The sequence below is a fragment of the Notolepis coatsorum genome (assembly GCF_963971535.1).
Source record: "Notolepis coatsorum genome assembly, chromosome: 10".
In the NCBI taxonomy this organism is placed as follows: domain Eukaryota; kingdom Metazoa; phylum Chordata; class Actinopteri; order Aulopiformes; family Paralepididae; genus Notolepis; species Notolepis coatsorum.
Genome location: NC_140174.1, coordinates 65,440,950 through 65,468,423, shown reverse-complemented (window position 1 = coordinate 65,468,423; position 27,474 = coordinate 65,440,950). Strand labels below are relative to the sequence as shown.

Genomic DNA, 27,474 nt, shown 5'->3' with positions numbered 1-27,474 from the left:
GCATTCGTTTTGTGGCATTAACGTTATATAGTTAGTGTTACACGTTCAATAACATCACCATATTATTTACCCAAACATAGCAAGTAGCAAGCACTCGTCCTCAGAGTCTGGCTATTCACATCATGTCCCGGGAGCACCATGCGCCCCAACCGTCCCCTTGGGCTTCCGTTGCTCATAAGAGCCCTGAGTTGTACCCATTCTGCAGTCTGTTAATAAAGTTTTCAATCAGACACATGTATAGAAAGGCTTTGTTTTGGGGGAGCTCCCGTAGCTCACCGCATATATCTGCGCTATTTCTGCGTCGGGGAAAACCGTGCTCGTCACAGTTCTGGGGGACACGAGTTCGATTCCCGGACCCGCCGTCATTTCTCAGAATGTCTTCCCCTGCTCTACATCCCATTTCAACCTGTTTCTGTCGGTCATGCTTGACCAGAAAAGCGATAGACGCTAAAAAATAAAGTTTTAAAAAAGAAAGGCTTTGTTTTATTATAACATTCGTTGCAGTAAAATAATTATGACTCGTTTGGTCATCCTCATCTACGTTCTCGGCGGGGAGCTAACGTATTAGCTACGGTAAGTCTGTTGTGCTTCTCGCAAGCAGATCAATGGCGCCATTGCCGGAAGTAAAAAACGAATAAACGCTTGCCGATTGATGGTACAGCAGAGGCGGGTGCAAGCGGTGTGACGTAATTGGCAGAATCGCCTGTCAATCAAAATTGTTCTATTGCATTGGTTAAGAGCTCTGGTTGATACAATAGTATCCAGCTACAGCCCGGCAGACCATACTGGTTGAGCCGAGCGCCACCTCTTCACATCGCTTCAACCCCGTGCGCCTCCTTTATTTTTTTTTCACCAAACGTTCGAACCTCTCTCTCTCGCTCTCTCTCTCTCTCTCTCTCTCTCTCTCTCTCTCTCTCTCTCTCTCTCTCTCTCTCTCTCTCTCTCTCTCTCTCTCTCTCTCTCTCTCTCTCTATATCTCTATCTATCTCTCTCTCTCTCTCTCTCTCTCTATCTCTTTCTCCATCTCTCTCAAGATGAAGGCAGAGGTTGAAGGCAGAAGTTCTGTGTAGGATTGTTAGTAGCTGTCTAACTGCATATATAACTGTTTACACTAGTAACTGTCTACCTGTATATATAACTGTTTCCACTAGAGGGCGCCCTAGGCGGAGACACTCAGGAGTACTACCAGGTGGCGAGTATAAGTAGCTATGTCTCCTCCCACTTCTTTATCTTCCCCCTAGTCTCTCAGTGAGAGAATACCTGTATAGTAACTGCTCTGCGATGTGAATAATAAACCATGCAGATTAAAGGCTCAAGATAGAAACCATGCCTCTTGACCACATTATTGTCGCCCTATAGCCGAATTCTGTTAACAGGTTATGGGCCCAGATAACGCCGGGGCGAAATAATAAGGGTACTGTAGCAAGCTTAGCTAAAGTATAGGCTAGGTTAGCACCGGGAGCACCGCGTGGCTAGACGCTAGGCCAACAAGAGCAAAAGCTAAGCATACCACTAACGAAGAGGATGGAAAACAAGAGAAGGGGCAAATGGCCGACATTCAATGGAAAAGCAGAGGACACTCTCTTCCTCCTATACATACTCCCCCTAGGCCAGATCTTGGCAAAACACAAGATCTCATTCCACTGCTTCGCCGATGACGTGCAGGTTTACCTCCCCTTAAAGCCCACCCAAGGGAAGACATCAATAGAACCACTGCTTGACTGCCTGGCAGAAATCAAGTGCTGGATGTCCGAAAACTCCCTGACATTGAATGAAGGGAAAACCGAGGTCATTGTTTTTAATAGTGCCCCCCCGCCCCCCCTCATTGACGCACTTGGTCCCCTGGGCCCAAACCTCTCCACCTCTGTCAGGAACCTCGGGGTCATCTTCGACAGTAATTTTAAATTCGATAGACAGGTCAGCGCCGTAGTGAAAAATAGCTTTTATCACCTTAGACTCCTGGCGAAGACAAAGGCATACCTCTCCCAAAGTAACCTAGAGACGGTGATACATGCCTTTGTCACCACCCGCCTCGACTACTGCAATGCTCTGTACACTGGCATTGACAAGTCCCTCCTCCGTCGCCTACAACTGGTGCAGAACGCAGCCGCGCGCCTCCTCACCAAAACAAGAAAATACGAACACATCAGCCCAGTTTTGGCCTCGCTCCACTGGCTGCCTATTAGCTTCAGGATCGATTTTAAATTAGCACTAAATGTTTTTAAATCATTAAATGGCACGGCTCCCTCCTATCTGTCCGAGCTCCTGCACCGCCACACCCCCCACCGATCCCTCAGATCAGCTGACCAGATGCTATTGGTGGTACCCAGAACCAGGCTCAAAACTAGGGGAGACAGAGCTTTCTCCACCGCAGCGCCTAGACTGTGGAACAGCCTCCCCCTCAGCGTACGGACTGCCCAGACCGTACATGCTTTTAAATCACTCTTGAAAACCTACCTGTTCTCCTTGGCCTTCCCCCCTACTTAACTACCACTAGACCCCTGACCCTTCTATCCTCTTTGTCTTACTGTGTCCTACCAGTTTTTATTACTTTCATTGCTTTATTATGTTTTTAATCTTATATCTTGCACCATATTGTTTGTTTTGTTGCTTTCATTGCTTTGCCATGTGTTTTTTTTTTATTTCTTTCTTTTAATCTTATACCTTGCCTCACACTAATTTGTTTTTATCAACCTGCTTGTGAAGCACTTTGGTGTCAGCTACCGCTGCCTGGAAATGTGCTATACAAATAAAACTGACTTGACTTGACTTGACTTGACTATGAGCTCTGGGAAGAGCGCATGCTATAATAATAATAATAATAATAATAACTTTGTTTTATATAGCGCGTTCCAGAGGACCCAAGGTCGCTTTACATAGGGGGGGGGGGATGACAAATTAACAAACATAGTGGACAGACACAACATATACATATAAAGTGAGAAAGCTGCATGCACGGAGCGGGACTGAAGGAGACGATCCTGGCAGCCCCCATGGGAGAACTGACGGAGGAAGAGCAAGCCCTGGACGACCAGCGTAACGCAAACGCGTACTGTGAGTTAGCGCCGCTGCTCGACGACACCAGCTTGGGGCTGATATTCCGCGACACTAAAGACCGAGGCAGAGAAAGCCTGGAGGTATTGAGAGATCATTACATAGGGCGAGGAAGACCCAGAGTCGTGGCTCTCTACATAGCACTAACGGGCCTGAGGAAGGGGCCCACCGAGACTGTGACCGAATACGTCAACAGAGCGGAGCAGATCACGACGCCATTGAGGAGTGCCGGAGAGGCACCAAGCGATGGGCTAATGATGGCGATGATGATGAGAGGACTACCGGAGCTGTACAAACCATTCACACTCTTGGTAACACACGGCTCAACGAACTTCGAGGCCTCAGAAGATGCCCACCCAGCCGCCGCGGAGGCGGGAGAGAGGGTGCTAAAGGGAGAGAATCAGGACCACGACTGAACTGGCGTGTTGGCGATGCGGAGAGAAAGGCCATCGGAGAAGCGACTGCACAAAGACTGTCTGGGTGTAGCTTCTGCAGATCCACGGGGCACACAGACAGAGCGTGCATGAAGAAACACGGCCAGAGCGCGCGATACGCGCATGGGCAAGATGGCGGCCATGGACGAGACGACGGCCATGGACGAGACGGAGGCCACGGACAAAATGGCGGCTACAGACAAAATGGCGGCTACAGACGAGACAGCGGCCATGGCCATCTATACTTTCCGTAGCCGCATTTCTGCAGGACGCTCTCTGATTGGCCACTGACTGACGCTCTCTGATTGGCCACTGACATGTTTGCCCAATCGCGTGACGAGCTGTGTCTTTGCCCATTTCCGCGTCGAACAGCCTGCAAACTACCTGGTGTTCTATCGCCATGCTCTAAGACAAACTCTAACCTTAACCAACTTCGAAAGAGTGCCTAAGCTTAACCGTCGAAAGAACTTGCCGTCACGCTCTAAGACAAACTCTAACCTTAACCTACTTCGAAAGAGTGCCTAAGCCTAACCAGTGTAGAAACTGACGTCGGCCAATCAGAGAGCGTCTACGGAAAGTATAGACACGCCATGGACGAGACGGAGGCCACGGACAAAATGGCGGCTACGGACGAGACGGCGGCCATGAACGAGACGGAGGCCACTGACAAAATGGCGGCTACGGACAAGAAGACGGCTGTGGACAGGATGACGACAGTGGACACGATGGCGGTGACGGTCGACGTGAGACGGATCGAAACGACGCCCGGAGAATAACGGGACAAGAAGACTGCGTTTTCGGGGCGCGGACGGCGGGCGCCGCCGGACCGGCCCAGCTGCAGCGGGCCCAGAGAAGGGGACTGATCGTGGACACAGGTGCGTCGTCCCATATCATCAACGACAGGAGTCGGTTCAAGAACTTTGACGACACTTTCCACCGGCGAGGCACAGCATGGAGCTGGCGGACGGGAGACGCACCTACGGATTGGCGCCGGCGTACGGTGGCGTTAAAGAACGCGCTCTACGTACCATCGTTCCCACACGGACTATTCTCTGTAATAGCTGCTACTGCAAGCGGTGTCAAGGTATTCTTCGATAAAGGTAAACATGTTCTTGTAGAACCTGACGGTACCCGGTTTGACATAAAGATGTATCAGAGAATATATGATCTGAAAATGGAGTGTAATGGCAACGACCAGTGTAATGATAATAATGATGTGTGTAGCTGGACGATATTCAGACATGGCACGAGATTATGGGTCATTGTAATTACGAGGATTTACTGAAACTGCAAGTAGTGTCAGAGGGCATGCACATTGAAGGGGAAAAGCGTAGACCTGACAAAAATTATGCAATGTGCAAAACGGGGACGTTTACTCAACCGAGATACAGAAATCCCACAGACAGAGTAAGGGTACCACTTGCACTAGTTGACATGGACCTAGCAGGCCCAGTAAGCAACGAGTCCATAGGATGTTTTAGATATGTACAGTATTTTACAGACGTGTGTACAGGGGCAGTGTTTGTTTACTTTCTCAAAGCAAAGAGTGACACACTCCAGGCCACAGAGAAATTCCTGGCAGACGTAGCCCCTTATGGTACAGTAATATGTCTGAGATCCGACCACAAAACCGAGTTCACAAACAGAGAGTTCCAATCACTGTTGAGAAGGTATAGGATAGGACACAAGACGTCACGTCCATATCCCCCACACCAGAATGGGGTGGCAGAGAGTGAATGGCACACCCTTTTCGAAATGGCTAGGTGTAAGCTAGCAGATAGTAACTTACCTAAGAGCCTATGGCATTATGCTGTACAAGAAGCCGCTTACATCAGAAACAGGTGTTTTAATAAGCACTCGGGCACCACCCCCCGTATACAGCGCTGACAGGAAATAAGTGTAATCTGCACCGATTTGGATCAGTGTGTTATGCGTACCTGCAGGACAGGGGAAAGCCCAAGTCCAAGGGTGTAAAAGGATTTTCCGTAGGACACGACAACGGAAGCCCTGCTTTCCTAGTTTATCATCCCGGTAACGGGAGAGTGCAGAAATACATGCTAGTCAAGTTTGTCACGAAGGCAACATGTGAGAGCGAGACACAGACAGAGGAGCCAGAGCTGGACTCCAGAGTAAGGTGTGTAGAAACAGGGACACATCAACCCAGTGTACTTAGTACAGTCGTGCAGACAGACAGTCAGCAACCCCCAGAGGGCGATGACGAGGAGCACCCGAGGGTGACGTCAAGTGCCCCAAGTAGTGGGAGGTATCCCTCAAGGGAACACAAACCCCCAAAATATCTGACAGACTATGCCAGGAAAGGGAGTGACGAGGAGGACAGTACTACAGTTGAGTACTACAGTTGAGTTCTACTACAGGGTAGTCAGTGGGGTAAACCTGACCTTTAAAGAGGCCACATTGTCCCCCGAAGAGGGCAGACATGCAGTGGGAGGGAAATGGGTGTATTCAACCAAGTTACCAGAGGGCAGACAGACAGTGGGAGGGAAATGGGTGTATTTAATCCAGGAGGGTATTGAAGACCACGGCAAATACAAAGTATGGTTCGTAGAAAATTGCTTAAATGCTGAAGGAGGGTACCCCATGTTTAAATAATGAAGAAGGGTGACTAATTGCTTAAATGCTGAAGGAGGAGTAGAATCCGGGTTTGAATGTCTGACTAGAGACCATGTTTGAATACTGAAATGAATCCTATGTTTAATTTCACGTTTAAATACAGAAATGGGTCCCATGTTTAAGTACAGAGGTGGGTGATTTACAATGTTTAAACAGAAGTGATTCAATGTTTAAATACAAAAGAGGATCTATGTTTAAATACAGAAGTGGAGGATTTGATCACCGCACCAGACAACAATAGAAAGACCTAGGCAGGTTAAACCATTTTATAGATATGGACTTCGAACAGTCTGCCAATTGTGTAAAAATATCCCAGAAGAGATATGTGGAAAAGATCCTGAGATGTTTTGACTGAAGTAAGAGATGTATAGAAAAACTGTGGGTAGGTTCATTTTGTTAGACAACCTGTACTCGCCCAACCTATGTTTTGTCCCAACCTATGTTTTGTATTGAGTAAGAGTGTCATAGTATTTTTGCTGACCCCACAGAGAAGCATTGAACTACGTCAAAAATATTTTTTTCCTTATCCCAGAGGTGCTGCAGACGGACAACGGTGTTTCAGAAAAGACAACAAAGGTTTAAGGCTTAAAGCCTACAGTGATACTATCAGCCTGTGAAGCTGAGTATATGTTTCTAGCTATGACAATGCAACAGGTGTTTATCTAGAGCAACTGCTCGAAGTGATGGAGATAAGGTTATGAATATATTGCTCAAAATGCAGTAGGTAATTGAAATGTATCCTCTATACCGAATATGGTGTTTTTGAAGAATGGGCGTTCTGTCAAAACCGTTTAAAATGATGGACATTGTGTATATATGGAGACTGTTGTTTATGAGGGCAACCAGGGGACCATTGTGATTGCTAGGAACCCAATGTGTCAACATAGATGTAAACATGCCATTATAGAAAATATCATCTCATCAGGTATGTCATCAGAGAAGAAAGAATGACACCGGTTTACTGCCCAATGGACAACAGAGTAGCAGACACTATGAGGAAACCTGTTTCAAATTAAAATTGAAGGGATTTGCAAGAATTATGTTTAATGTGAAGATATTGACTGTCATACCCTGTTGATGTTTTTGGGATTATATTATTTCCTTTGTAAAAATGTTTTTCTAAGAAGTCAGCCAGTATGCTAAACCCTAAGTGGGAGTGTTGAAGGCAGAGGTTCTGTGTAGGATTGTTAGTAACTGTCTAACTGCATATATAACTGTTTACACTAGTAACTGTATACCTGCATATATAACTGTTTCCACTAGAGGGCTCCCTAGGCGGAGACACTCAGGAGTACTACCAGGTGGCGAGTATAAGTAGCTATGTCTCCTCCCACTTCTTTATCTTCCCCCTAGTCTCTCAGTGAGAGAAGACCTGTATAGTAACTGCTCTGCCATGTGAATAATAAACCACGCCGATTAAAGGCTCAAGATAGAAACCATGCCTCTTGACCACATTATTGTCGCCCTATAGCCGAATTATGTTAACACAGTGTGTCTCAGGGTGTCTCTCATTCTCTATCTCTCTGTATCCATCGCTCTCTCTGCTTCTAGTGTGTCTCTGGGTCTCTCGTTATATCTGTCTAGCCCCCCCCCCCCTCTCTGTCTCTCTCTCTCTCTCTCTCTCTCTCTCTCTCTCTCTCTCTCTCTCTCTCTCTCTCTCTCTCTCTCTCTCTCTCTCTCTCTCTATATATATCTCTCTCTCTCTCTCTCTCTCTCTCTCTCTCTCTCTCTCTATATATATATATATATATATATATATCTCTATCTCTCTCTCTATATCTCTCTCTCTCTCTCTCTCTCTCTCTCTCGTGTTGTCTCTCTCTTTCTCCATCTCTCTTATTTATATGTGAATTATTTAAATGTTTTTGCAATATGTGCCAGGATTCTTCCATTTATGCCAATGAAGGTTATTAGAATTGAACTGACTATTTCATGGCAAGATCATATGACTATAGTCAACTGTGTATTTGATGTTTACTAAGTGTTTATCCCTTTCTGTCTTTGTGTTGTTTGTCCACGTATTTGGAATGACCGTTCCTTCCTTACTTGTCATGTTTATTGACTGTTTTAGTGTTTCAGTGTCTTTGCTCTGTGCTTACTGACTGTTATGTCCTGCCTGTTTAGGTAAACCAGAGGTGTATGTGGAGTATTTCAGTCTCAACAGAACAACAGCCGATCTCCTGCTGCTCAAACCCATCGACAGAGAACTCTACCATAAGTTTGACCTGGTCATTAAGGTAAGGCGTGTGTGTGTGTGTGTGTGTGTGTGTGTGTGTGTGTGTGTGTGTGTGTGTGTGTGTGTGTGTGTGTGTGTGTGTGTGTGTGTGTGTGTGTGTGTGTGTGTGTGTGTGTGTGTGTGTGTGTGTGTGTGTGTGTGTGTGTGTGTGTGTGTGTGTGTGTGTGTGTGTGTGTGTGTGTGTGTGTGTGTGTGTGTGTGTGTGTGTGTGTGTGTGTGTGTGTGTGTGTGTGTGTGTGTGTGTGTGTGTGTGTGTGTGTGTGTGTGTGTGTGTGTGTGTGTGTGTGTGTGTGTGTGTGTGTGTGTGTGTGTGTGTGTGTGTGTGTGTGTGTGTGTGTGTGTGTGTGTGTGTGTGTGTGTGTGTGTGTGTGTGTGTGTGTGTGTGTGTGTGTGTGCGTGCGTGCGTGCACGTGCATCCGTGTAGATTGACATGCAGGCAGTGAGACATGCAGGCAGACAGACATACCGGTAAAGCAGACATACTTTTTTGTTTGCTTGTATTGAGTACAGATAACCTCCCTGACTTAAACAGCAGGGTGAAGCCAGGGTACACCAACGTTATGCTCCATATGCCAGTGTATTAAACCCCTTGTAGACTCACGGAAGTCATTGTTTATATTTAGCCTGTCATGCTATAGATACGGTTCCCTGGCTTGAGCGAGTATGTTGACAAAAAAAATGTCCACCTCTTGTTGTCTTGTTTAGGCTAATAGAGATTGAATATTTACAACATAGCTGCTACTCTGTTAAGGCTATTCAGAGACTGAATATTCACCACATAGTTGCTACTCTGGGCTATACAGACATGGAATATTCACCACATACAGTAGCTGCTATGTTTAATGATATATGTAATTATGTATGCATGTATGCAAAACATAATTATATGTGTTAGCGCAGAGCTTCAGTAACATAAGGCTATGATCTGTTAAATTGAAAACATGGATATCCAATCATCATAGAATAGTCACCTCGTTATTGTGGATTTACCGACACAGATCAAAGACTCCAGACTCTGGGTCCCATATAGAGCCGACACGTGAGCCAGCCAGATATTTTCAAACATGACAACATAACATTCTAAAGGTTTACAGTATTTCCTGTTGCAGTGTTTGCTAATACAATAGATGCCTGGAAACACACTGTGGCCCAAGCTGTTTACCTAGCAATGGAATTCTTGTGAAAAGGTCTATAGATACAAAGCCTGATGGGTCACATTTTTGGATCATGTACCGTAAAAGCAATACTTGATCTGACAGCAAGATTTATTATTGTTGTGAAGTTAAAGCGCCGGCACAGTTGCTTCACTGGAGCAGTTCAGGGTTAACACTAGAAAAGGTCAAGGCAGTCGTTTTAACTGTTTTTGAATTTAGAAACGTAACTGCCTTGTTGAAATAAAAGCCATATGTGCATAGTGCGTACACAGGTCCTTGACTTTTCCTACATAATGTCTATATTTTAAACATCTTTTTAGATGAAAATTACAAAACTATTCTAGATTGAATTTACAAAACAAGGTATTGTACCTAGAAAGACCATAGAGGTGATTTTGACTGCATAGGTTTTAGATGGTGTGTCATCCCAGTGTCTGCTCGTTTTACCTGGTTTGTTCATTGACTAACAATCATTATGGTTATTGTTTTTATAGACTAACATAAAGAAAAGCTCAAACCCAACCTTGCTCAAACCATGGGAGAAAGGAATCATTCTAGCCTAAATCATCAAATAGCTACATACTAGCTAACTAGACCATCTTAATATGCAGTTTGCAGTGCTCTATATAGACAGCAGTAGGCCTACTGGTAACTGCACAAGTTGGGAAACTGAGAAAAAGTGTATCTCCTGATATTGATATTACCAACTATATTGTTGGTACTATTGTATAGCCTATATCTAATACCTTTGATTGGACAGAAGATAAACTGTCACCCCACACTCCTATGCAGAGAGTTGAATGACGTTTCACTGTCAAAACTGTTCTGCAGGCTGTGTGATGTGCCATCATGTTTTTTAGTTGCTGTTGGTACTATAAATAATAGATATTATATACTATAATATTTAACTGTTACTATAGTAGCCTATAATAAAATATCTTAACAATTGTTTTACAAATCAGTAATTTTTTTACACTTGGTAGCCAATGTTAATCTTCTCATTTTACTGTAAGCAGGTTGTGTTATTCTAAATGCATTAATTAACGATACAATTCATTAGAATTGTACAGTTGTCCTGGTATTTATTATTACCTGTCATAACATAACAAATCAAATTTATTTTATTTTATGGGAATTATATTCCAGTAATATTATTAGCAGTCAGAATGAGTAGTTATGGAATTAAGGTCATTCTAGTGTTAAATTCCTTGTCAAAGGGCATCTTGCTATAAGTTGTCTGGGTCATGCACTTTCCCTCCCAAAAAACAGGTCTGGCAATCAAATTTAAATGTGGATGTCTGATGTATAAAGGCCTTTCAATGAAAGTTTAGAATGACTATTTTCCATCCATGTTGGAAGAGACAATGGTTGGATGTGTTGATATATGAGAAATATCATAATTAGAAAACAAGTCTCACTGGAACAGTATTATCATGTGTTTACAATGTTTTACCTGCTCTACCACTGCACTGAAATTTGGCATTTTATTTCAAAAGTAGCTACCAATTGTTACAGGCAGCCATGTTGGAACATATAGAACTACACAAACATTCTGGGCAGGGGCTCTATTCAAAGTGGTGACCAATTATTTGCAAACTCACTTCTCTAACCGAATTAACAAACATATCCATGGCAGGACCTGCCAAACACACACACACACACACACACGCACGCACGCGCGCACACACACACACACACACACACACACACACACACACACACACACACACACACACACACACACACACACACACACACACACACACACACACACACACACACACACACACACACACACACACACACACACACACACACACACACACACACACACACACACACACACTCTCACAGGCACACAGACACATATAGTTCACACGCTGCATTTAGAGGAGTAGAGCGGTTAGGAGCAGAGAATATGGCAGATTAGTGAGGAGAAGAGTGTTTAAATAACAGGACCTATTTTAATGAACACTATTGCCAAGCCATCTGTTCTCTGCCTCTGAGAACCTTTAGCTTTAAGAACCACCTGGCCCCCTGCTGGGGACCACAAGCAGGTGCCCACCCATCGTTTTGAAGTCAGTTCTCTAACCATAGGTTAGCTTTCTTCATAAGAAGAAGAAAGAAAATAAAACGTTCTTGAGAAATGTAAATCAGGTCACCCAGTCACCCATGCCCTAAGCGCAGTGTTTGAGTTTTGCGAGCATGAACTAGCCTACAGCTGATTGCATGATGTAGGTAACTCTCACCAACATAGTGGAAAACTGGTAAAATGTAAACAAGTCGTATTTGTTGAGCTTTTTCAAAACAAGTCGGACCCTTGCAGACCAAATAAGTCGTCAGGTCTTTGTCAGGCCGGCGACAGGTCATGGATTATCAATTATCAAATGGATTATGACACGCAGTAGGTCTGTCCAAGAGGGAGAAAGAGGCCATTGGCTCCATGATTTGTGGGCTGTGTCTGACAACTGAACAGAAAGGTATGCACATGCTTTTATTGCCATTCTCTGAGTATGTTGATGGTTGATGATGAGGCCTACGATCATGCTGGGCTAGGCCAGTGTGCCGTGAAGCAAGATCAAGTGTATTGTAGGATGGACCAATTCATTTTTATAATGCTTCATACAATTATTTCTAAATTACAGTACATACATTTCAATTCAACATAAAACATTTTTATTCAGCACTCAAAATTCACAACTATTCTAAATATTTGTATATACTGTACCTAACGTGTCCTCCAGCCACATTCTGAAAAAAAAGAGATCAAAGCATGTCCAGTCACCCTGTTTAATAAGAGCTCGTTTAGCAGCATAAATAAATACTGAACACGCGTTCTTCAACATACCTCACACTGTCCAAACTAGTAACAAGCATTCCTTGTCATCCTGTTTCTCTCTTTCTTTTTGTCTATCTCCACCTCTCTCCCAGTCTCTATCTGTATCCTCTCTTTTTTACTTGTATTATATATATCTGGCCCTCTCTCTCTCTCTCTCTCTCTCTCTCTCTCTCTCTCTCTATCTCTCTCTATCTCTCTCTCTCTCTCTCTCTCTCTCTCTATCTCTCTCTCTCTATCTCTCTCTCTATCTTTCTCTCTCTATCTATGCCTGTCTCTGTCGGGACAGACATGCAACCATATATATAGACAGATAGACAAACAAACAAACAAACAAACAGACAGACAGACAGACAGGCAGACAGACAGACAGACATGCAGGCAGGCAGACAGACAGACAGACATACAGACAGACAGACAGACAGACATACATACAGACAGACAGACAGACAGACAGACAGACAGACAGACAGACAGACAGACATACATACAGACATACAGACAGACAGACAGACATACAGACAGACAGACAGACAGACAGACAGACAGACAGACAGACAGACAGACAGACAGACAGACAGACAACCAGATATGACAGATAGACAAACAAACAGACAGACAGACAGGGCAGGGTACTAACTATAGTAATATGGTTTATTTGCATTGGGAAAGATACAGACACATTAGCTGGTTGAACAACATCTATTGAAAGATAGAGAGAAAACGAGAGAGAAAGAGAGAAAGAAAGAAAGAAAGGCAGGGAGAATAAAGAGAGAGAGAGAAAAAGAGAGAGCTGTACTGTATTGTATACCCATTCTGCAATCTGTTAATAAAATATACACTGATATCAAGCCTATGGTTGCTGTTCAATCATAATAATAATAATAATAATCATAATCATAATTACCATAATTAGCTGTCAGGAAACAAATAAAACGTTTGTCATTATAGGTGACAAGGTGGATTGACTTAACACTTTCAGTGCCGGCCGTGTTTTCCTTTTTACCCCGTTGAATGCCACCATCCACGGCCAATGTTAACGTTAATATCGCCTAATCTATGTTTTAAATTATGGCTATGTGTCTAATCTAAATGTAAATGTAATCTGCCCATCGCTTATCAAAGACTCATTTTCCAGTCAACATTGGCAAGGCAGATTGTATTTTTATCGCTTAATTTCCGTTTGATAGAATTTTGAAAATCACCCGTTTTCCGGGGAAAAACAACCCATGCCTATGATAATCGGCTTTTACTGGAATATTCCAGAACGTTGTCATTTGTCGGCCTATTTATGAATCGTTTTCAAATAAACGCTAGATGATCGATAGTATATGTGTGCGCACGCACGCTCGTGCCGTGCGCTGATAATCGCTGCTCTTATTTCCTCATGGCTTTTACAGTCAAAACAGCCATATCACATATCACATAAACGCTTATATATCCGTGAAAACGAGTCTGATTATCCTAACACTGATAACATAGATTCCTTACCTGAGGTCAGATGGTATCCAAATGGTTTATTCCAATTTCCGATCGCCATTCGAAAAAATCGATAAATGTATTGATCCATCGTGTGTACAGTATAACCCATATTCGCCGTGGCTCAGAGGCTCCAGAATGAACTCTGGTAGACCCCGGCTGCATCAGTGAGAAGTAAAATGTGGAGTCAGAAATCCGTTCTCCCATTCACTTTCATTGAGTCCATTCCAAAAGGGTGATTTACCATCTGGGAGATGATAGGGGGCGCTTTTTTCACATCTGAGCGCCGGCGGTCCCTGGATCTCCAACGGTAGGCTTGTGTGATGCAATATGATTTCAGATCGCTAATAAAAAAATAAAAAAAAATAACAGAATACTCGTGACCGTGGCATTCAGCGGTCGGGGCGTAAACCCGAGAAAAGCCGTGAGTGGCACTCAAAGTGTTAATGACTGCTATATCCTGCTATTATTATTATTATTATTATTATTATTATTATTATTATTATTATTATTATTATTATTATTATTATTATTATTATTATTATTATTATTATTATGCAACATTGTAGGTTATAATTATAGGTATAAACAAACATACAGACAGGGGGGGGTTGGGCATTTATTTGCATTTTGGAAAGATACAGACACAGCTGGTTGAACAACATCTATATCTGTGGTAATAATGCAGATATTCAATTGTATTTCTGTGACAATGCGCGTGGCGCGCGCCTCGCGGGTGGCTCCCGGGCGGCAAACTATATTTTCCGCTTCAATCGGATTCGAGGCGGCGCGGGAGGCCGCTTGCGGCCAGTGTGCACAGTAGCGTCCGTTAACATGGGAGCGGACGTGAAGAGGCAGCCGCCCGTCTGTCCGTCCGTGTTCATTGGTGTGCAGTGTGCTAGGGCCGTAAGCCCCACAGCTAGAGGGTGTTTGTGATGTGTGTTAGCTGGTCAGATATATAATTAAGCATTACATCACGCTAGAGCTGTACCGAATGCTTCGAAGCTTCGATCATAATGTTGACATTCAAATTCTAAATCAACATTCGAATTAAAAAACGTTTTAATATTTTTTTTTCTGGGGGTTTTCTTCACAGTTGCAGTTAAAGATTAGGCTACACGGGAGCTCCAGTAGCTCACCGCGTACCTCGAACGCTATTTCGGCGTCGGGGACAACCGTGCGCGTCACGGATCTGGGGTAGCGAGTTCGACTCCCGGACTAGCCGTATTTTCTCAGAGTGTCTTTCCCCCCATCTATACCCCCATTCAACCTGTTTCTGTCGGTCATACTTGACCAGAAAAAGCGATAAACGCGAAAAGAACCAGCTGACTGGTCAAAGTTTAAAAAAAAAAAGATTAGGCTACACTAATATTATAATATTATACTATAAGACGTCACCATCACTTTCATACCAACCGTGCCCTTATTGGATTATTTATGTTATATTCATTAAAGAAAGTTGATTTAATAAAAGAAAAATACTCATTTAATCAGATTAATCACTTTATTAAAAAAATGTTATAGACATTCGAAGCTTCGTTCGAATACTTCAATCGAAGCTTTGAATGTTAAAAAATTACATTCGGTACAGCCCTACATCACGCGCAGGAGTGTGTTATGCATTTACATTTAGTCATTTAGCTGACACTTTTATCCAAAGCGACTTACAAGTTCTGTACGACAAGCCATCAGGAAGGGCACAACTCTATTAGCTGAGCAACAATGTTCATCAAAGTGTTGAGTGCTACAGTGTAGGTTAGTTTATTAGGACAAGTGCATGACAGTACGGTTAGTTAGGGTTAGATTTTTTTTTAATTATTTTTTTTAATTCAGATAATGGTTGAAGAAGTGCGTCTTTAGTCGACGGTGAAAGATTGGACGTGATTCGGCTGTCCTAACTGGGGTGGGTAGTTCATTCCACCATTGTGGGGCAAGGACTGAGAATAGGCGACTTCTCTTTGATGACCCTCCCGGAGCTTGGATATGAGTAGGTCTGAGGCGGCCAGAAGATGCAGAGCGTAGGGGTCTTGAGGGTGTGTAGTTAGAGACCATTGACCGGAGGTAGGCGGGAGCGGTTCCCTTTGCCGCACGGTATGCTAGGTTGAGGGCCTTGAAGCGGATTTGTGCAGCAATGGGGAGCCAGTGCAGGTCCCTAAGAAGTGGGGTGACATGGGCCGACTTCGGTAGTTTTGAGATCAGGCGGGCCGCTGCGTTCTGAATGAGTTGAAGAGGCTTAGTGGCAGTGGCCGGGAGGCCAGCGAGCAGTGCGTTGCAGATTCAGATTCAGATTCCTTTATTGAGCCATTTGTGTAAAACACATTGGTAATTTTTGCAGCAATACAGTGTATGCATTTTCTATCTTTTTTCACAGTAAACACCACCAACACAGACAAGAAACGAAACAGTGCAGTGGGGGATTAATCAATAAAGTACATATATATATATAAAGTGAAGAGTGCAGAGATCCAGTACGGACTAGTGCAGTGCAGTCAGTGTCATTGTGCCAGTGTCACTTGGGGGCAGAAGAGGGGGGGGGGGGGGGGGGGGGGGGAGGGGAGAGAAAGATGACAGAGTGAAGGATGAGGTTCTCGATTCAGCATTTGGAATGGGTGGGGGTTGGGAGAAGGAGCTGCGGATGTTCTCCACTTTTTCCTCAAAGAAGATCGCAAAGTCTTCGGCAGAGAAAGATGAGGGAGGGGGGGGAGTGAGGAGGGAGGACATGGTAGCATGCAGTTTGCGAAGATTCTTGGCAGAGGCCTCGATCCTATGGTGGAAGAAAGAAGCTTTGGCATTAGTGATGGTTTTGGAGAATGTTAACAAGAGGTTGTGATATGTGTCGATGTCAGCAGTGAGGCGTGACTTTCTATACTTCCTTTCAGCTGCTCTCAGGACCTGTCTTTGGAATTAGATTAGTTAGATTAGTTATATGAATTAGATCATGCCTAGGGGTGGTTGTTAGGCCCGACACGCAGCGGAGAGTCGTTATACCCCCCTAGGCATGATCTAATTCATATAACACACGACTACAAGTGGTGTAATGTCTTTTATACAATGGCCGAATTCACCCAACCTTATTGCTATAGAATAAACACACAGTAATTGAAGCATAATGGATATTTATTCACAAAACCATCCACAGAGAAAGTAGATCCAATAGTAGATCCACTAGTAGACACCAGAGGGAGCTCCACAAACCATGTTAAACCCAGATAGACAGTACTGCTACATCTATACATTTATGACATACCAGATTTACAAATACAGTACTGTTTTTGTAGGGTGATTATAGTTTATTTACATTGAGGTTCTGGGGTCACGTGGAGTGTGTTATACGAAATACCCCCTCCACCCACCTACCAATCTCCTACCTACCAACCTCCTCCAATGTACAGTTTATTTGTCAAATGTATATACTCGCTTTTTTAGACTCTTCTTGTATCACAAACAGTACTGTATTTGTAAATCTGGTATGTCATAAATGTATAGATGTAGCAGTACTGTATATCTGTATGTCATGTATGTCATATATCGCTGCTGGCAGAACAAAACCTTGTAACTCCAAAAACCCAACTTTTCAGCAGATGAAAAAAACGAACACAGATTTGAGGGTGAATAGAGTTACGAGGTTTAGACAGATGATTGGTTTAATGCATTCCCATTGTGAATACTTTGTAAAACCACACACACATGGAGGATGATCTACTGAGTTGATAAAAATAAAAATAAAAAGAATAAATGGAGTTACGAGGTTTTGTTCAGCCAGCAGCGATATGTTATGATGCATTGAAAATGGGGGACCCTGATGTAAACAAGACAAAAGTCTTTCTCTGGTCTGCATCCCCTTAACCTGTTCCACCCGTGGAATATTTTCTGAAAATCCGCCTAAAATATATACCTAGGTAAATGGAATATTTCTCCACTTCTACAAGGCTATTTGCATATTATTGGTATCTAGGGACATCTATAATGGACCTCAGGGAATGTATTCACAGTGTCAGAAATATTGGGTATATTACTAGGCTTGCTTAAATTGTGATGAAACAAAGGAGAATATGAATTATGATTTTTCTTTGCATCTTTGACAGTGAATAACACCATGCTAATAATGACCAAACATTAAAAACTGCCACTGATCTCATTCAGTACCTTATTGAGATCATGTGTACAAGAAATCTAAGGAAATTAATAATGGGAAGATGATTAAACAGAAGGTTCTGTAGATACAGTACTAAATTCTCCCATCCGGACCAATGCAATTTGAAATATTATTATAGAATATAGAATAGGAGGCTTATAAATTACCTTATTATAGCCAATTCGCACATTTATATATATATATATTAGGGGTGTCCCCGACTAAGGATTTGGATAGTCGACTATGATTGGCCGAAATTTGCAGATAGTCTAATTAGTCGACTATGAAAAAATTTAATAAAATTGGGGGGGAAAAGTATACATTTTCTTTTTTTTATCATTCCATTTGGGCTCTGGGGGGTGCTTAATGTCTGAAGGACTCAACGGAAGGCTTCTTGTCCTCTGCAAAAGCATGCAACTGGTCCACTGATGGATACATCTTGATATTTGTCTAGTCTAGTGTGTTCATTAGATGGGTGAAATCCTCTTTCAGTGCCTCTGTGCCTGTTTTATTAGGCAGTTAGCCTCTGGTATGCATGCCATTAGCGTTAGCCATGCTTCTATGCCTCTTTTCTTTTGGAAAGAATGATAAATATATATATATATATATATATATATATATATATATATATATATATATATATATATATATATATATATATATATATATATATATATATTTTTTTTTTTTTTTTTTTTTTTTTTATTTTTTTTTTTTTTACTAAGAGGTTGGCAGTCGACTACGGATTATTCGACTAATAGGGGTCAGCCCTAATATATATTATCTTTCAAATGCCCGAGTTCAATTTGGATTTAGTATCACCAGGTGTGCATAAGAACAGATCATGAAATCTACTGTAATCTACTGTACTTTTTAATTACCCCCACAGTGCAACCGTTTTGAAACTAATTTCAGATCTAATTGTTCCTACATGTTAACAATAGGGAAGATAAACTTGAAAGCCTTTCAATATTCACCAAAATGTTACCTTTTGTGGCTTATTATCCAGAATATTAACAGTTATTGAAATAATTCATACAGAACTCTGAACCTTGAACCCCATAAAATCTTCCAGGAAGTGTAGTTTTAAAAACGTTCAACGCAGAACGATATCTGTGGAACTCTGCTACAAAATGGCAGCAAAAAGACTACAATTCTCATGGTTAAAATTTTTCAAAATGGTCGCCCTCTCGGAATAGACTTCACCAAATCGAAAAGTTTAATCTATCTAATGACACTTTTAACCTATTGCTAAACTAACGTATTGATGATCATATACATTCTACATGCTGCTGTGACATGTTAGTGATGTTAAAGGGGAACTATCTTATAAATGGCCTTTTTGAGTGTTTAGCATTGTTTCCTAGCTATGTGAACTTATATTAATATGATCTATGTCTCAAAATTCTCATATTGGCGCATTCTTCCAATTCTCCTCTCACAATATTCACCCTCACTGAACTGAGTCATTTGAAAATGTGTGCGATATGTGATGTCAGAGAGACACCGCTGCATGATAATGTTCAGGCGACGCCGCCGCTGCGCAGTGGTTTAGGAGCCCAGGCTCAAAACGGCTCGAGATCTTGAGGTAGAAAAATGCTGTTTTTGAGGACTTGATTAGAAATACAAAACAATGAATAAAAAAAATATATATATTACAGAGGTGTTCCATAGACTCACAGGAATTGTGTAAAAGTGCCCAAATAGTGAAATAAATAGTAAAATAGTTCCCCTTTAATACTTGAATACGTTTGAAATTAAAATTGCAACTTTTACTTGCAACACTGAAAAATATTGATTTATGACCAGATGTCATTTCGGGACCGGTACCGGTCTCATCGGGTGGAATAGGTTAACAATTGTGTGTATTGAGCTGTACTGTATTATACCCATTCTGCAATATGTTAACACTTTGATTGCCTAAGGCTAAATTCATGATATACCATAGGTTGCCAGCTCTATTTGTCTATGGAGAAGTTCCCCTTCTTTGCAGGGCTATAACTTTTTAAATTCTATTGCTAAATTGCCATTATTAGGGCCCATTCAATGTCCTATATGTATTGTTCAGGGTGTATGAACGTTCAACTTTTTCATTCACATATTCATACTAAAATATGATCTAAAGTATAAGTATGTTTTCATCTCTTTCTGCAGCTTTCTCCAGAACATGATTTATAGCCCCAAATGCATTATATTGATGATCAAATACAGTTTGATAGCAATCGGCGCGATATAAAAAAATCCAACTGGACGGACTTCTGGAAGTTACTACACGTCATCTGATGTTGACCGGATGGGCGAGGGGGCGTTTATAATTCCGTGGGCAGCGTTATACCATTCATCTAATGTGGGTCAAATGTTCATCATAGCAGTTAGTGTCGAACACGGAAATATGACACGCTAAAACTCACCCCAGTCTCCGCGGGCCGTTGGGCGATCAGCGTGGGGTAGACAGTTTTCCATTATGGGATGTAGAAATATCCGGTCCATTTCCAGCTTGTATAATAGTATATACGTCCAAATCATGTTGTTTATCGAGTTATTGGCAACGGATCGCTATGTATTGTGACGAGCTAGAGTGCCGGAACCTATACCGAGTGCCCGGAAGTAATATGGGTGAACAGCAGTGATGGGAATAACGGCGCTATAAGTAACTTCGTTACTAACGGCGTTCGTTTTTTCAGTAACGAGTAATCTAACGGATTACTCTTCCAATCTTAATAACGCCATTACCGTTACTGCAAAAAAATGCGGCGCGTTACTATGAATTAACTTGTTTCTTTCATCAGACAGATCTCTGCGCCGAGAGGCAATAATATGTTCTTCCTTGTTTAGTGGACAGTGCGCGAGCCAAGCATACATGCTGACAATTGGCTGAGGTTGAATACAATGTCATGGTAAGCCAATCAGAGGTGGAGGTGGGCGGGTGTCTAAAGCATCCAGAGTCTGACACATAGCGCGACAAGACAAGCGATCAGTCAGCGTGAGTCTGACACACAGCGCGACAAGACAAGCGATCACTGATCAGTCAGCATGAGACTGCGGTCCGTGTAGTGTACGTTTTGAGCCCAAAAACGAATCCAACGAACAACACAAGCGACTCAGTCAACATGAGACCGCGGGTCCATGAGCGTTTAGTGTTCACTCTTTGCAGCGCAGGGCACTGAGTGGCTCTACTGCAGTGCTGACAGCCTTATCAACAGTGCTGCACTTCCTGGTTTAATAGCACAGGCTTCAGGTGCTCAGAGATCTATATATATATCTCTGTATGTCATGCATGTCTTAAATGTCATGATTAGATTAGTTTAGATGATTCGACTAGATTCTTATATCTGTATGTTGTGTATGTCATTGATTGATTTATTGAAAAGTTTATTAAACAGATTGCAGAATTGGTACAGTACAGTACAGCTCAATACATACAATTGTTAAGGGGATGCAGACCAGAGAAAGACTTTCGTCATAAATGTCATGAATTGAAAATGGGGGACCCTGATGTAAACAAGACAAAACTCTTTCTCTGGTCTGCATCCCCTTAACAATTGTGTGTATTGAGCCGTACTGTATTGTACCCATTCTGCAATCTGTTAATTAAAATGTTCAATCAATCAGTATATATTTGTTATTTATTTTTGGTATAGTGCTTAACAAGCATAATTTAATGTTGCCCAGTTGTGGCCTGTTGAGGGGCAATACATATCAAAAGTTCCAAAACATCTATTCTGTTTGTATTAGTATGATCCACTATATAAACATAGTAATTATAATATCTACATACATGGCATTTGATTGGAGGCTAGTCTCACTTTGTCCCACAGCAACATTAAAATAGTTTAGATTTGTGTATGTTGTTTATGTAAAAAAAATCTTGAAAGTAACGCAATAGTTACTTTCTGAAGTAACTAGTTACTTTTATAATTTGTAACTGAGTAAGTAATTTAGTTACTTTTGGAAGAAGTAACTGTAACTAGTTACTTTTTTAAAGTAACTTGCCGAACACTGGTGAACAGCACATCGTCCAAGTAACTTCCTGTTTGGCGATTGCGCCGATCGGCCACCAGATGGCACTCTTGAACCGCTAGAGGGTTCAGTGATGCTTTTTGGTGGGTCTCAGGCCAGCGGATGGGAAATATGAATCCGATCACAAATTTTTGAAATATTGATATCAAAGACGAGTTACAGCGTCTTCGGCAACTTGAGCATGGCGGGGAAGGACGCCTAAACACGTCTTCCGGCAGTTAAAGTGTTAATACAATTTTCAATCAATCAATCAATCAATCAAATAACAACCGGTAACTTCACTGTGCTTCTTAATTAAACAAGATGTAGCAGTACTGTCTATCTGTATGTCATCATGTATGTCATTATGTTATGATGCATTGAAAATGGGGGACCCTGATGTAAACAAGATGAAAGTCTTTCTCTGGTCTGCATCCCCTTAACAATTGTGTGTATTGAGCTGTACTGTATTGAACCCAATCTGCAATATGTTAATAACATTTTCAATCAATCAATCAATCAAATAACAACCGGTAACTTCACTGTGCTTCTTAAACAAGATGTAGCAGTACTGTCTATATGTATGTCATGTATGTCATATATGTTATGATGCATTGAAAATGGGGGACCCTGATGTAAACTAGATGAACATATTTCTCTGGTCTGCATCCCCATAACAATTGTGTGTATTGAGCCATACTGTATTGTACCCATTCTGCAATTTGGTAATAACATTTTCAATCAATCAATCAATAACATCTGACAATTCTTTTTTTACGTCAGTAATTTTTTTTGTTGTTGTGATTTTTCTTTTGTTTCACAATGAGTCATGACAAATTAATTAAATAATCCATGTGTATGTAACAAACTAACATATTCCAGTTGACTCTATCTTTTTTGGAGGATTCGTTCAAAAGCTATTCATACTTCCATTTTTCTATCTATGCAGTGGCGGCCGGTCCGATCCCCTTCCTGCTTTTTTCAATGGTCACTTTTGGCGAGTTGTTCTACATTTAGGTTAAACATTAATGAACAAAGGGACAGCTACAGTATGTAAATTGTAAAGCTTTTTCTTTTTCTTTTGTCAACACGAGAGAGAGAGAGGGAGAGAGAGGCAGTGAGAGAGAGAGAGAGAGAGAGAAGAGAGAGAGAGAGAGAGAGAGAGAGAGAAAGATAGAGAGATATAGAGAGATAGAGAGAGAGAGAGAGGCAGTGAGAGAGAGATAGAGAGGGAGATAGATGCAGTGAGAGAGAGAGAGAGAGAGAGAGAGAGAGAGAGAGAGAGAGAGAGAGAGAGAGATAGAGAGAGAGATATAGAGAGGTAGAGAGAGAGATAGAGAGAGATATATAGAGAAATAGAGAGAAATAGAGAGAGAGAGAGAGAGAGAGAGAGAGAGAGAGAAGAGAGAGAGAGAGAGAGAGAGAGATAGAGAGAAAGAGAGAGAGATATAGATATAGAGAGAGAGAGAGATAGAGAGAGAGAGAGAGAGATAGAGAGATAGCGAGCGAGAGAGAGAGAGAGAGAGAGAGAGGGAGCATGAGAGACAGGGAGAGAGAGAAAGAGAGAGAGAGAAATAAAGAGATAGAGATATATATCGCGTCACTCACTCATATCAGACCTCATTGCACTTATGTGTATCATGTATAATGTGAAATAAACCTCTTGAATCTTGACTTGCCATATTCAATCAGTTTCAGTAACTACAGAACAGTACATATGGTTAGACTCACTTGTTGTTTTGCTGCATCAGGTTGGAACGAGCCTTGAGCCATCGCGTTAACCCTTCGAGAAGCTTTGTGGTCCAAGGGCTTGATAAAGTGTATGTCCACTGTCCAGACTCCATATAAATCCAAATCCAACACTGTCAGTAATGTACAGTATCTTGTGCTGATCTCTCCAACTCCTGAGAATACACTTCTTATATCTTATTACCGAACCATGAGCCTAGCTAAGCTAACACACTGAATCGAAACTGAATAAATAAAATAGGACTGACTGGCTCCTCCTCGCATTCTTTTCTGTCTGATGACGTGGGGAGTACAGTGGCACAGAGCTTGCTTCGAGCGCTAGAAAAACGCGCCCCGATTACATCATATTTGAACACACTGATAGGCGAAATGAAATATTGAAATGAAATGAATATTATTCATTTTAAACATGTTTAGTTTATTTTTAGGGGTCTAAAATAAAAATAAAACATTTTCTTCTTCCTGCTCTATTCACCAGGGCGGGGGCGGCGCCCCAGCGCCCCCTATTGGCCGGCCGCCACTGTATCTATGGCGGATTGATTCAGACCGAAACAAATAAGTAATTCAGTTGTGGGAGGGATCTGGGGTCACGTGGAGTGTGTTATACTAAATAACAACCGGCAACTTCACTGTTTCAGCCAATCAGAATCTAGATATTTGCATGCCATTGTATAAGTCCCATCGTTGTGGGCATATAGTAGTGTTGTCACGATACTGGAATTTCAAACTTTGATACGATACCTTGAAAAGTATCGATATTCGATACCATTTTCGATACCACGGGGGAAAAGGTTCTATCTTAAAATGTAAATCTTTTTTATTTTTATTTTTTTTTTAAATACATTTTGCTTTTGTTGCTGGTTGATTCTCCTCAGCTTCTCTCTGGTACTATAAGAGAAGATAAATATAACACTTTTTAAAACCCTTTGTTTATCTTTAGATCACACATTTAAAAATAACTGTTCATCTCACTTCAATAATTCTTATCGCAGAACATGGTATTTTCTCAAGCAGACAGATGTCAACACTAATCTGTGTTGCATGTACCTGACAAGCTGAACTGTTTGTATTACAGTCATATTCCGACTTAACTGAATACACACGTGTGTGTGTGTGTGGACTACTGTGTACAGGTATTGAAATGAACAATACAACTTCTTTTTTTATTTATTTTTTTTTATAATTTTTTTTAAACACACATATAAACAAACATGACAACACACGATAAGATACACAAGCATTAATACACAGTGTATATCCAACGAAATTACCATTTATACCATATGTCTTATACAGGATATACCCTTAATACCTGTTATCTAAAAACCTACACACATATGCTCCAGCTCGAACCCCCCCCCTCCCGGACCCCTCTTTGGATAGTACCTCCATTATCCCTCGCTCCTAACCAGACACTACCATTATAAGCTAGCTTTTATTCTCTCCACCACTTCTAACCACATTGTCATTTTGGATTCATTGAGACCCAGAATTCTTGCTGTAGATATTTCTTGATAAATCACATCAAGATATGTAAGAAACCAAACCTTCCGGCACATTTTTTCCGGTTGAAACCAGCGTGATGCTATCACCTTTTTAGCCACTGTGATACCCGTATAAAACCAATCTCTTTAGCTGTGGATGTACTGCAAACTCAAAAACATCATTCAATAGTAATACAGAGGGGTGTACAGGTATATTCCAAGATACGAGTTTTGATAATTGTTGGGTCACATCTTTCCAGAATATCTTAACTGGTGGGCAGTCCCAATACATGTGCATAAATGTCCCTTCGTCCCCATTTGTACATTGGGAGCATTTGGAGTCTTGTTTAAGACCCATTCTGTTCAGTCTTATAGGAGTCAAGTATGTCCTGTGAATATAGTTAAGATTGATTTGTTGATGGTCCGGGTTCCTTGATGTAAGTCGGACATTTGCCCAGGCTCCTTGCCAATCAAAGTCACTTTCCAGGTCTGGTATATCCCTCCTCCAGACAGAGTCTAGTTGGAGGGTTTCATACGAGGACGTTAGTAATTGATGATACAAATCTGAAACAAAACCTCTCGATGTCTCTCTTTCATAGAAGAATTTGTGGTATCTGTGGTGTTCAATTGGTATGTCTAATGGAACACCGTGAGACTTCAAACATAGCCGTAACTGTATGTAAAAAAGCCATGTGGACTTGGTGAGATTAAATTTTTTGCATATTTCTCCATAACTACAAAAACCATGTTTGTTAAAAACATCCCCTAATGCAACTTCCTTATATATATATATATATATATATATATATATATATATATATATATATATATATATATATATATATATATATATATTTTTTTTTTTTTTTTTTTTATGAATAATTAAATATCGATATTTTGGGAAATGAGTATTGAAACCGTTTTAAATATTCAGAATCGATATGTATCGATTTTTCGATATTTTTGACAACACTACCATATAGTGCATGTGTAGTTTATAGGCTCCATTGTCATGTCAGAAGATGCATCAATATTGTATATCGGTGCGCTGCTATTAGGTCATTCTTGTTTCAGCACAGCAGAACCTAGGTGTTGTCTGTGCACCCGGCACTGTGGTTCCATGTGCATGGTTTTTTCTCCCCCCGATGCACTGGTTACTGCCTCCCCTGTAGAGTCAGTAAACCCATTAGCCTTAGTTAACCCGTTAACCCTTAAACCGGTTAGTCTCAGTAATGCCATGTTATTCTCTGGTTATATTTAGCTTCTCTGTGTGTCGCATATAATCACTAATGGGTCCACGTAGAGAGAATTTACATAATCATAATATAGTATTAATCGCAAACTGTGCATGTGCGTGTATGTGTACATGTGTGTGTGTGTGTAGGTCATGCGAAACATTTGTCGATCACTGTTGTTCATAGAGTAAACATGGTAACACTAATATCAAATCAAATCAAATTTATTTGTAAGGCCCGACAACACACGTTAATGTCCCCATGGGCCGTACACGTCTTCTTTAAACAAGTCAAGAAGAAACATCACAATAATTCAAGAACAAAACAAGGACACCATAAGGTCCAAAAATGTCAAATAAGTGCAAAATAAATAAATGCAACACTCCCAGACATACCCCACGCGAATGTAAGGAAAAACTCACTAAAACCTAGCAATAGGAAAAAAATGCACCACAGGCAATGAGGAGGAGAGAAACCTTAGAAGGGCCATTCAAGGGGGGATCTCCCATCTTAGATGTCGGTGATAGTAGTGTTGCAGTAAAAACAACGCGAACAGTTGGTAAGCATATTATATATATACTTAAAATGTATTGAGGATTATGTATGTTTGTATTTCATATTTTATATGTTTAACTTTTGGGTGTGGCTTATACAGTATATAAACCTTCACATGTCTCTCTGCCACACCCTATATTTTGTGAAACAAATACAATTAAATTAAATTAACATGCCTGCCCCCTGTCAACTATATGGACTCCCTCTCCAGTTTCGTAGAGGTATGCAAAGCCTTATGGGCCTCCGAGAACAACAAAATCCTTCATGGAATCCCAATCAGGAGCAGGCCACAGAGAGGAGAATACAGTGACGTGCACAGAGGTGCTAACATGCTGGAGGCCGCCCCCCCCCTCTCCTGTGCCATATACCCCTGCCCCTCATTTGTGTGTGTGTGTGTGTGTGTGTGTGTGTGTGTGTGTGTGTGTGTGTGTGTGTGTGTGTGTGTGTGTGTGTGTGTGTGTGTGTGTGTGTGTGTGTGTGTGTGTGTGTGTGT

The 27,474-nt window shown here is 41.6% G+C and overlaps 1 protein-coding gene across 1 annotated transcript in view; it reads left to right on the top strand.

Annotated features, from left to right (window-relative positions):
* Positions 1 to 27,474, top strand: part of pcdh15b (protocadherin-related 15b) — a gene marked incomplete at both ends in the record, with an annotated part of 695,468 nt that overhangs the window by 173,741 nt on the left and 494,253 nt on the right. The window contains 1 exon segment of the mRNA XM_084323056.1: positions 8,244 to 8,356. Within this exon segment, the coding sequence (XP_084179182.1) occupies positions 8,244 to 8,356 (113 nt within the window).